Genomic DNA, 12,777 nt, shown 5'->3' with positions numbered 1-12,777 from the left:
AGTGGGGACCTTAAATTCTGTAAGATAAAGGATCTTTTCTGATTTTGATTAATCAACAAATAGCTAATAAGTTGTGGTTCAAGGCCTCCAGGACCTACAATTGCCTCACCCCAAATCCACACAGGGGTCACAGTCTCCGTGTACACCAGAACCAGGGACAACCCCAATGCTGAGTCATAGGTAAGATCAATGACCGAGATCACCCCCATAGGGCAGACTTGCATCACTGAAAGCCAGTATTAGTGGGGCACGGTGGTGTGCACCTGTAGTCCCAGCTACTCAGGAGGCTGAGACAGGAGGATCACTGAAGCCCAGGTGGTCGAGGCTGCCGTGAGCCATGATTGCTTCACTGCACTCCAGCTTGGGCAACAGAACAAGACCCATCTCATAAATAAAGCCATCATCCTAAGTGGCTAAAGATCATTAGCACGAGTGTCCGTGTGAGTAGTCAAAACAGCAATCATGTTATGTGCTCAAGAGAAGCATGTGCATGTGGCCACTAGAGGACATGGGTTAGAACATCTGCTGGGAACAGCCCCCACCTCATCAGCAGGACACACCTAAGCTCATTCACACAATGGAATACTAAATCTCCATCAAAAATAAGGTCTACTGATACATAAACACGGATGGATCGTGCAGATATGACACTGAACTACAGAAGACAGACAGTGCTCAACTTAATGATAAAAAACTGGTCTGGTCATAGAGACCTAATAGTGGTTACCTCGGGGGTAGGTACTCACTAGAAGAGGGCATGAAGGAACCTTCCTGGATGCTGGAATGTTCCGCATCTGGACCACCAAGCCGTACACTTAAGATGAGAGTACTTCACTGTAATACGCTCACCGAACCCAGCAGACACTGTCGTTGGGCTAAGGGGGTCTGCGACAGCTTCCTGAACAGGCAGTGATTTGAGCCCTGAGGCAGGGAGGCAATGTTGAACTTCCACTGGCAAAAGTAGGACAGGATCAGTTTGCTGGGAGGTCACAGAATGGGGGGGAGGGGCAGGGGGAGGTGGGAGATGACAGACAAACTAGTAGTTTCACATGGGCCATATGGGAGGGCCTCAGTGCCCAGGCTGAAAGCATCCTGCACTATGGTGGTTTTCAAACTTTTTAAGCAGCGAAAGCCTTCTTTCCCCCCCAAGTAAATGTACCTCAAAACAAAGCAGATCTGCTTTGGTTGGGGCTGGGGAGTGGAGCCGTACCCTCTTAGACTCCTCTGCCGCTGTCTATGAAGCATGGGATGGGTGACTGATGTGAAGGGAGAATAAGGGAGAGGTTAGGCAGGGGCCAGGGTGCAGAAGAGCACGTCCTCAGACCCCAGGAACATGGGAGCAGCAGGGAGAAGAGGGGGTCAAAGGTACCTGATGACACAGCTGTACCAGAAGCGCCCTGGTCCAGCCACCCCATTCCCAGTGGGCTGGTCCTTGGAGCACCTGAGTGTGCCCAGGCAGCTCTGCAAGCGGAAGTGTGTAGGGCTGATGGTCTACAACAGGGGTACCCGGGGCCACACTGGAAACAGAAGAATCATCTTGGGCCACACATAAAATGCACCAATGACAGGTGATGAGCTTAAAAAAAAACTCATAAAGTTTTAGGAAAGTTTATGAATTTGTGTTGGGCCACATTATGCAAAGCCATCCTGGTCCACATGTGGCCCACAGGCCATGGATTGGACAAGTTTGGTCTACAAGGAAAGGGCACAAGCACCCCAGGAGCTGCGGAGCAACAAGCAGGTTCCTGGTCTATCTCTGAGCACTGAGAAACTCAGGAGGTGCCAACAGCAACAGAAATAGCTATGGGGGCTCTTAATTTCCAAAGTACCTCACCCTCTCCCCCCACCTACAGCACTAGCGGCACTTACCTTCACAGCGATGGAGAGGGCAAGGCCACCAACGCCTCTCAGGGATGCCCCGGCAATAAGCCAACTGGCAAATCAATGTGTCAATATATTTTAACTGCTAAAGAAAAGCTTATCTGGCTCACAGTTCTGCAGACTGTACAAGCAGCATGGTGCCAGTATCTGCTTCTGGGGAGGGCGTCTGGCTGCTTCTACTCACAGTGGAAGGTGGAAGAAGAGCCGGCCTGTGCAGAGATCATGTGGCAAGAGAGGAGGCCACGGGGGAGGAGCCAGGCTCTTGTTAACAACCAGCTCTTGCTAGAACTCACAGAGCAAGAACTCACTCATTACCACGAGGATGGCACCAAGCCATTCATGAGGGATCCACCACCATGACCCAGATATTTCCATTTAGGCTGTACCTCCAACATTGGGGACCTAATTTCAACATGAGGTCTGGATGGTCAAATATCCAAGCTATAACATTCTCCCTGTCCCCCCAAATCTCATGTCCTTATTACACTGCAAAATTTAATCATCCCTTCTCAATAGTCCCCAAAAGTCCTAACTTGCTCCAGCACCAACTCAAAAGTACAAGTAGTTGTCCCTTTCCTCAAAAAGTAGTTATTTTCTAAATTTGCTTAACAGACCATTTCTGAACCAGTAGCTGTCAGGAAAACCCACTTATTTTTCATCTGAATTGGACCCAAGGAACACTGATTGTGTCCCTACCACAAACAAAGCACTGCTCTTCCCACCTCCAATGCTCCCCTCTTCCTTACACAGCACGCCACTGAGAAATGTGGCTAGGGTTCTGAACTGGCCTCCAAAAACACGTGGGGAGGATTAAAGAACCCCAAATAAGGACAAGTGGGGACTGGACCCCACCTGCTTTTGGGAGCTACGGAGACCTAGAATCTGAAACCACCTCACACAGGCATCGCTGTGGCCGATGCAGAGACTGTCAGAGCTGGGTGCTGGGATGACTGGGCTGCACCGGAAACCTCTGATTTCAAGGAGATGTGAAGCTGTGGATTCGGTGATATTTGATTATCAAGACAAAGGACACTCCACCCAAATCTGCCCACTTACCTGACTGAACCTTCACTGGTGTTTTTAAGGCAGGGATGTTGTAAGTTTTACCCCAGCACAAGCCCTATGCCTGACACACAATAGTTGCTCAGTAAATGAGTAAACAAATGCATGGATGAGATCAGACTTTGAAAGAACAGCTACTGAATAGAGAGGACTTCCCTTGAGGCCATGCAGCAAGAACCTTCTACAGTGATGCAAGAAAAATAAGACTTCTTCCCACAAAACACAAGACTAACCCTCCCAGCTGTTTCTTGCAAGCTCCAGATTCAGGTAGCTGAGGGGGTCTCTCATCCTATGCATGGTGAGCTGGGAATGTGTGTACCCGTGTCCTACTTTGGATTTCACAGCTTGTTGGATTCTGAGAGGGGCATGAGCCCTCTTCCAGCAGCCATGGACAACTGTGGTTCCCATTCTAGACTTTGGAGCTAGACTGTCTGGGTTCCGACCCCTCTTATGAGCTTTATGACCTTGGGCAGGTCAGTGAAGCGCCCTGTGAGTCAGTTTCCTCTTCATTTGTATAATAGGTGTGACAAAGGAACCCACGTTACAGGATGGTGATGGGCATTAGTGAACTATCTGCAATTGCAATGTATTTAGAACAGTCCCTGGCACATATATACGCATATATTGTAGGGGCATTAAGTAAATGTTAATACTACTACTTCGGAACACAACCTCTGCACAGCAGGCAACGTCTGGCCTGGGGGCCTCAGAGCAGGGCTGCAGGTGCGTGCTGGGAAGAGGCTGGGGGCTACACAGGACCATGTGCCTCCCATGGTTCCCCAGGGTCATGGTGCAGTAGAAATTTGCCCAGAGGAAGTGGATTTGACATGTAAGCAACCAGGTGAACAAGTCTAACCACCTGAGAGGTTCTGCTGCTGTTATGCCAGGCTCCCTTCTTGCTGCTTCTAAAGGTCATGGAGACCCCTTTATAGGAAAGGATCAGGATGCCTCTCCTCTTTGTACTAGTTCTGGACATGATTCACAAACGCCAGAGCTTCTAAGGCCTTGAATGGCTGCATCTCCCATTCCCTGATATTGCTTCACTTCCCTAAAATTAGGGCCTTCTATCTGAAATGCCATGGGTCCTAGGAAAGGGCTCTACTCCCGGGCTAGCTGGGGTGCCCCCTGGAAGGCCATCAGAGAATTCTGCTTCTCACAGGCCACAGACCTACAAGAAATGGGCAGCCTCCCCGGGGGCAGTGACGCCATCAGTGTCCCCCAGGCTGACTCCGCACTTGGGTCGCTGGTAAGTCTCCCCAAGATGTGACTTCCCAAATCAAGTCACCGAACCTGTTTAAGCACAGACATGCACAAATACAACAAAACTAAAGTCTTAAAAGGGCGTAGCTGACACACACAGGTGAGTCAAACCATGTCCAGGCAGTTCTCAACTGGCCCACAGGAGGCAAGTGTCAGCCACCCAATGGGGAGGCCTGGCCTCAGCTCCATCCCACCGGCTGTCGCACATCACACAGCTGGAAGGGCAAGTTCCTGCAGCACCATGGTAGCCAACGGCCTCAGCCAGCAATAAGATCTTGGGGACCAGAGGAGATATACTAACATAAAACACTGCCCGCCTGGCTGTCCCCAGCAGAACCTGGCCAGCCAGTGCATCGGCCAGCCCACCAGCAGGCTCCTCATACCCTTGTCATCCTGGAGGGCCCAAGTTTAATGCCTGGGGGCGAGGTCACAGCAACTCCCAGAGCCAGTCACCCTCAGCACCATCTGCACGGATTGGAAACACTGTGAACAAGAAGCTCCCATATTTATTAACTCCCAAGAAAACTAACAGAGAAAAAGGATTCAGGACAAAACCAGGCAGTTAAAAATAAATATACAAATAGCCAATAAATATGAAATTGTTAACTCACTAATAAGAGATACAAATTAAAACAATGGGATACCATTTCACTTATCTAATTGGGAAAGAATGAGAAAATGTCCAGTGCTAGGAGGAGGAAAGAAGAAAGGGATGGGGAGGGACAGATGAATGAACAGATATGAAACGGCATCTATAAATCGGTAAAATAAACTTTCCCGAAGAAAAGTAGAAATACGTACTCAAAGCCTTTAAAAGTACATACCTTTCCCAAGTAATGTCACTTCTAGGAATTTGTTCTAAAGATCAGTAAGAATTTTGCAGTGGTTTAATATAATCAATAACCTTTACATATCTTATATGTGTATATTCTATATATAATCTTTAAAGACTTAAAGATACTATTTACAGCACTGTTTACTATGGAAAAACTTGGGATTAACTTAAGATACTGGTTAGTCATGGTTTAGACAGGAGCAGGAATACAATGTAGTCATTTGTTTGTTTTCTAAAAATATTAATGACATGAAAAACATTTGCACTACATGATAAGTTGGAGGCGGAAGCTGGCTACACCAACACATGCCTATTTGACCCAAATTCTGTAACACCAAATTGCGTGCATCATACATGCACACAAAAGACCAGAAGGCCAGAGGCAACATTTAACAGTGGCTCACCTTTGGACAGGAGAGCTACCAATGGTGTTTGTCCTCCTTTGTGCTTGGCTGTGGTTTCTAAATTTCCTACGATGACACGATGGCACTGTGTTTGCTTAGAATCCAGAAAAGCCCCAACATCGTTTAATAAGGAAGCACAAATGGGATGAAAACCGTCTCCCTCAGATCAACACGACAGACAATCTGTGCCGAACATAACTGTGGTACCAGCATCATGACAAGTGCCAATAAGATGACCAGAAACACCAATAAGGGGTCGGACAGAGAAAGCTTGGTCTGGCACAGGCATCCAGAATGACTTTGTAGAAGAGGGAGCTGTCTACGAAGGTCCTCAGGGTAGAAGAGGGAGCTGTCTACGAAGGTCCTCAGGGTAGAAGAGGGAGCTGTCTACGAAGGTCCTCAGGATAGGGCAGACTCTCAGAGAAAGCATTTCAGGTAGGGGAAGCCACAAACTAGGGATACACAGGCCAAAGCAAGCATGGGCCGAGGCCATGAGCAGTGGGCCATCTATGCTCGAGTCCGAAGGAACTCAGGGCTCTAGGCTGAGCACACTGCTGGGAGGGGAGAAGCTGTGTTTCTCTGGATTTTTCAAGCTTATGCAGACAACATGGGAATGGACGAAATACTAATATAGTTAAAGGCGTTGCTAAGTTCATAGTGGCACCGTGGTGCTTGCTGTCTTCTCCTCATATGAAAATTCATCTCCGTTTGCTGCCCCCTGTAAAACGCTTCCAATCCCAGCACTGGCTTTTCTGCTACATTCTAAGGTGGCCAAGGACTCTTGCTTTCCCCCACCTGAAACACCCTAAACATCTGCATAGTTCCTCCCTCCCCACTGCAGCTCCTGTGGAAGGAGAGGCAAAAGTCAAAGCTAAGTGGGAAAAAAGGTGATCCCACAAACAGAACTAGGCAATCGCAAGTACATACTGCTGCTGGTGTGGTGAGGAACAGATGAATCTCTAGAATTAAGGTAAAAAATATTTGGAGAAGTATAAGGGGCTGCAGAATGGGGAAGAGCCACCAAGTCAAAATCAAGACCATATGCCCCCTTGCACACACACACCAGGATCCTGTCCCTAAGCACTGGGGACTGACCATCTGTGGCAAATGGTTAATGGCAAAAATTCTGAGAGAACCTAAGGCAGTTTTCCAACCCAGTATCTTAAAATGCCAAAGAATTCTGACCTGCAGTATTTAACTCAAAGTGCTCTTGTATTCAATGCATTTCATCTTGAGAAGTAAGCAGAAAAGGTATCATGCCCATTTTACAGATGATATAACTGATGCTTGGAAAAGGTAAATGACTTGCCCAAAAGCTCACAAATGCAGTAGGTGGCAGAACTGAGGCTGGACTTAGCTCCCCAGACGCCATTTTCCCCACAAACCAAACCACGGTGTTATGGTGCTACATTTAGGCTGTCACAAGGCTTTGCTGTATTTTGACAACAGCGTCTCCCTATAGAGATAGATGCCATAGTAACAAACATTAACCATAAAGTGGGTAAGTGGGAGGCTGTGCACAGAAGGAAGAGCCACAGGGACCCTCTGGACAAGCAGTAAGTTCAGCCCCATCATGGTGGGGAGAGCACAACAGCAAGTCCAGTAAGGCCCAGGTCAGTGTGGCCCTTCCAAGTTCAACCAAAACTCTAGCTCTGCCACTCACCTCCAGACAAGCATCTGCTGCATCTGAACTGGAATCCATGCTTGGGGTGTGAGGCAGCACCCCTTCTTTGCCAAGTGCAGCCAGCAGAGACAGGCAGGCTGACATCCCAGGGAAGGCAGAGGCAGCCTCTCTAGTGCCAGCAGCCCAGGACGGCAGGATGAGGCCTGGTGAGGGCCTGTCCTCCAGACCTACCCTGGGCCTTGTTGAGGCCTCTGATTCTCTGGAACTGTGTGTGTGAGGAGGCAGCCACCCTCTGCAGAGGGCCAATGAGCACAGAACTGAATCTTTAACGTTCATGTTAACCAATCAGTCCTCCCCAGTTAAACAGCTGCTGTGAAGGGCAGTAGGAAAGATCCTAGGATGAAAGGGAGAAACTGTTCTGCACATTGATTGAGTTGGTGGTCACACAACCGCACAGACCTAGGCATACACGAGTGTGTAACGCTGCTGACACCCGATAAGGTCTAGGATAGGACAGTGTGCCAGTCACACGAGATGTCACCATCAGGGAGGCTGAGCAAAGGCTGAGAGGCTGAGAATATAGACCTCTCTCACAGTTACTTGTGAATGTACAATAACCTCAAAATAAAAAGTTAAATAAGATAACATACCACACGTGCTTATTGGCTACTGTACTAGATAGTGCAGCTCCAGACAGCCGTGTTCCCACTGAGCTAAAGAAACCTCCCACCCCTGCTTGTGGGCTCTTCCCTTCACCTAACCCACAGCTGGCACACTTGATTTGGGGGAGTTGGGGGCACTCCTGTGCTCCAGAGAAGATGGATATGGGGCCGAGGTCATGGGGCAACGGTAAGGACAGGATCTTATGATAAATGAGGGATTCGTTAAAAGACCGTGTACCCCTAAGTAGAGAAGGATCCTGCAAATCACTGTAGCAGGCTGGAGAGGCGGCCACGCTGTTGCTGGGACAACCCCCTCAATCCTCTGCAGACACCCTGGAAATCCTACACCAAACGTCAGAGCAGCACAGGGAGAGAAGGCTGTTAGACTTGCTTCCCCAGAGACCGGGGAGGGAACACCCACCCTGCGCCCAAGATAGGCACAGAGTTGGGGGTGCGGGCTCCCACTCCGCCGTTAGGAGCCTTTCCTACAACTCTGAAAAGTGGGGTGCGAAGAAAGGGCGAAAGGGCCGCTCAACTCCCAGAGAGTAGCCAGCGAAACACTCGAGAGACCCCCTCCCGCAGGACCCCGAACCACTGCAGCTCCTCCTCAGTCCGCGGGGTCCACCAAGGAGACCCTCACAAACAGCATGTGTGGCGAAGGAACCGCCCCCGCAAAGGGCAGAAGCGCCAGATCCTATCAGCCAATTACCCAGACGCGCACCGCGACCCGCAAGTTCAGGCACGCTCCGCCCGGGCGCAGGCAGCGGGAGGGGCCGGGCACGCCCGTGGGGGTGGTCTGGGTCTGGGTCTGATCCGGGGGCGCGCTCGGGAGGGGTCTGGGTCTGAGCCGGGGGCGCGCCCGGGGGAGTGGGCTGGGTCTGGGGCGGGGGCACGTCCGGAGGTTGGGGAGTCTGGGGTGGGGGCGGGGTGGGGTGTCTGGCCCGGGGACGCGCCCGGGGAGGCGTGGTCTGGGTCTGGGCAGGGGGAGAGCCCGGTGCGTGCTCTGGGTCTGCGCCGGGGAGCGCGCCTGGTGCCTGGATGTTCGGTACCCAGCGGGCGGGGGACGCCCGGCTCGGAGCCGGCAGCAAGTCTCCTCCTGGCCGGTAACAAGCCTCCTTTGCAGCCTGGAAGGCGCCTTGGCCAGGGCCATCCCACGGTCCGGGCCCCCAGAGCCCCTCCACGGCCCCGAATCCGAGCAGCCCCTGGCCCTCAATTCGCCCCGGAAAGGCCGCCCTCCCCTCCAGTGTGTGGCGCGCCCCGATCGCCTCTCGCTCGTGGAACAAAAGAGCAGCTCCCGCGGAGCGGGTCCAGAGTCTGCACGGACTGTCCGATGGCCCTCGGCCCTCTGAGCGCCGCGGCTGCCGGGCTTTGTGTCCGCGCGGGGGGCGGGAAGGACGGCCGGGGTCCCCAGTGCGCGTCCCGCGGCGCCCGAACTCGAAAGTTGTCGCCGGCGCCTGTCGCCTCCACGCCGCCCCAGTCCCCCTCCGCGGGGCGCCCCATTCATTAGCCAGGAGACTGGGCGCAGGGCCGCCGGGGCGGGCGGGGGGCTCACCTTGCTCTTGACTTCCACCGCGCTGCAGTCGTAGAATCGCAGGGTCTGAGACTTGTGAAAACTCCGGTTCATGGTTTCGGCCCCGGTCAGCCTCGCCGTCGCCCTCGCTCCTCAGGGGCCGCAGAAAGACTCCCGGGGGCGGCGCCCCCAGGCCCCGGCCCCAGCCCCGGCCCGGCCCGCGCTCGCTTGGCCGCCGGGCTGCTACCGGTGCTGCGGGCCCGAGCTGGGCTGGCCGCGCGCCTCAGGGACTCCAGGGGCCGCGCGCGGGAGGAGCGCGGGGGACGCCGGCGCGCGCCGCCCCACCTCCCCGCGCCCGCGCCCGCGCCCCGCCCCGCCCCCGAGCCCCGGAGGACCCGCCCATATCCCCGCCCCGCGCTTCGGAGGACCGGCCACGCCACGCCACGCCCCCACGCTGCAGCTCCGCAGCGGATCGCCGGTGGGTGCGCGCTATCTTCTCCACAATCCCAGAGCCTGGGGAAAGGAGCGTCGCAGCCAGCCAGGGCGTCTCGTTTTGATGGCCTCCACGGAGCAACCTAGGATAGGGGCTGATTTTTGCCGTTGTTTTGGGTGATATTCAAGAGAAGGATGCTAAGAGAACCGCTAGAGACCTGATCCCAGAAGGCATCACCTGTCACTACTAATTGTCAAGTTGTTGATGGCCTGGGAGAAGGGTTTTATCAAATAGGCTTAGAGCAGCCTGGCCAATACTGTGAAACCCCATCTCTACTAAAAATACAAAATTAGCCGGGTGTGGTGGTGGGTGCCTGTAATCCCAGCTACTGGGGAGGCTGAGACAGGAGAATCGCTTGAACTCGGGAGGCGGAGGCTGTAGTGAGCCGAGATCGCGTCACTGCACTCCAGCCTGGGAGACAGAGCGAGACTCCGTCTCAAAAAATAAAAAATAAAAATAAAGGCTTAGAGGGCTTTATCAGATAGCCTATCTCTAGGGAGAGGATCAGAAGCACCTGTAGACCTGCCTGATCCGAAAGGAGACTTTTTCTAAGGCAGCTGGAAAAAGAGAACCTGTTAAGACAAAGAATCAATTACTAGTGGCATCAATGAATACTTACCAATCAAGAGGCCTCTGAAACAGGGGCTTGCTGACACCAAAGAAACAGTCCTTGCCCTTGAGGAATTTGTGATGAAGTTCAGAAGACAAGACAGTTTTTAAAAAATCATTGTAAAGTATACTATTAATTGTTGTAATTTATAAGCTATATAATTATAAATCTCACCGTACTTTCATTGCAAAAGAAACCTGCAGAATGCAAAGTGAAAAAACCTGTAAAAATTACCTGTAGTCATGCTACTCAGCAATCCACTGTATTAACCTTTGGTGTATTTTATTTTCACTTATTTTTCTGCACATATATTTGTATATTTTACAAAATTGTAACTATGCTGTTTATCTAGTTTTACAACTTGCTCCTTTCGCCTTATGCTATATAATGAACTTTGTTTCCCTTTAAAAACAGGATCTTGCTATGTCACCCATGCTGGAGTGTGCAATGCCACAATCACAGCTCACTGCATACTCAAACTCCTTGGCTCAAGCAACCCTTCCACCTCAGCCTCGAGTAGCTGGGACCACAGCTTTGTGCCACCACACAGACTAATTTTATTTTTATTTTTGTTTTTGTAAAGATGGGGGTCTCTCTATGTTGTCCAGGCTTGTCTCAAACTCCTGGCCTCAAGCAATTCTCCCTCCCAGATGTGAGTCACTACACTTGGCCAGAACAGTTTTATTAAATGTTCTTAGAGAAGATGTTTTGTAAAAGGTGCTTATATGAATATAGGCATAATTTATAATCATTTCATTATTGTTGGGTATTTAAGATGTTTCCAATGTTTGGCTTTTATATCATACTGTGTTTTTAAAATTTGCTTTTATTTGATGTTTTAAATTGACTTCTAAAATTAGAACTACTAGGCCACAAAGTACACACCTCTAAAGCCTTTAATACAAATTACTTCCATAGAAATCTGATTTTCCTTTAGTTTTGCTAAGTTTTACCCTGTTGCATGCCGGGACTTAGTGCCAGGGAGAACTATTACAAAGGCACTGAGTTATAATTACTGCCCTTTAGAGAAATGCTAGGCTGACCAGAGGACTGGATGTGTAAACAGAGTTCCAAAACAAGGCACGTGTGCAGTAAATAAGCAAGCAAAGAAAAAATGCCAAGAGACACACACTTGGCGAGCAGACTGTGGACAGAGGTGCTGACATTCTTTCAAGGGAAATTTCCTAAACTGAATGCAAATCTTTGGACTTGGGAAAAGTCACAGGCTCAGTGCTGACTGCAAGTTGCCCACTACAGTGGGCAACATTGTTTTGTGTTTAGAAGAGGCTCAGTAATATCCTGAGGGAGAAACTCCAACTGACACATTTTAAGAAATGGAGGGACAAAGGACTATGTGGAGAAATGAACAGCATTATAGGCAATGAAGGTGGGGGTGGGGTCCACCCAGCAAGCTTGGGGCTTTGGAGTGGGAAGACACCTTTTAAAGGAAAGGCTGGAAGGCTACAGAATTTCAAGTAGCCGTAGACTTGGCTTCTGGACCGGGTTGATGACAGTGAGATCATTTCGTCAATGCCTCTGGCTCAGAGTGTGGTGTAAGGCCCAAAATCTGCAACACCTGGCACTTGTTAGCAACACCCCACCCCAGACCCACTGAATCAGAATCTGCGCTTAAACAAGATCCCCAGGTGATTCATGTCCACACTGAAGTGTGAGAGGTGCTGCTTCTTTATCTTAATCATCTGTTGCTCCACAGTTCTTGATTGGCACGATCTTCAGGCAAAAGCAGGAGAAAAGGGTGGGAAAGCTTGCGGTTGCATGTGGAGCCTGAGTTTCCAGCTGAGACTTGAACTGGATTCGCTAGGACTTTGAGCTCTTAGTTGAGTCGGGTATAGACAAAAAAAAAAAAAAAAAAAAAAAAATTATCTGAGCCTTCAGCTGGAAAGGCTTTTACACAGCAGCAAGATTGGAAAAAACAAAAGCCCTCTCCTACCAGACACAGTGGCTCACACCTGTAATCCCAACACATTGAGAGGCTGAGGCTGGAGGATTGTTTGAGGCCAGGAGTTTGAGACTAGCCTAGGCAACTGGTGAAACCCTGTCTCTCCAAAAAATGAAAAAATTAACTGGCCAAGGTGGGAGACTCACTTGAGCCCAGGAGGTTGAGGCTGCAGTGGGCTATGATTGTGCTACTGCACTCCAGCCTGGGTGACAGAGAGACCTCATCTACACAAAAAGAAGGAAGGGAGGGAGGAAAAGGAAAAGAAGAAAGAGAGAAAGAAAACAAAAGGAGAGAGAGAGAGAAAGAGAAAAGACTCCACAGATCCTGGCCTGATAGCCTGCCTTTTCACACAACCAGGGGGTCATGGGAGCCTCTAAGGAGCTGAGTGTTTTCGGACAGAAAATGAGAGAGAAAATAGGAATGGGTAGGGGGTTAAATCTTCCTCAAATCACGGCTTCTAAGAACCCATCTAATAA

General features: G+C 50.5%; 1 protein-coding gene across 1 annotated transcript in view; it reads right to left on the bottom strand.

The window, feature by feature from the left end:
* Positions 1-9,558, bottom strand: part of PARD6G (par-6 family cell polarity regulator gamma) — a 91,065-nt gene extending 81,507 nt beyond the window's left edge. Inside the window, exon 1 of the mRNA XM_008013688.3 lies at positions 9,281-9,558. Within this exon, the coding sequence (XP_008011879.3) occupies positions 9,281-9,352 (72 nt within the window). The 5' untranslated portion in view covers positions 9,353-9,558. The remainder of the gene's footprint in view (positions 1-9,280) is intronic.
* Between the last annotated feature and the right edge of the window lie 3,219 nt (positions 9,559-12,777).

This window comes from Chlorocebus sabaeus, chromosome 18, assembly GCF_047675955.1.
Source record: "Chlorocebus sabaeus isolate Y175 chromosome 18, mChlSab1.0.hap1, whole genome shotgun sequence".
Taxonomy (NCBI): Eukaryota; Metazoa; Chordata; class Mammalia; order Primates; family Cercopithecidae; genus Chlorocebus; species Chlorocebus sabaeus.
This window is presented reverse-complemented; position numbering and strand designations above follow the sequence as displayed.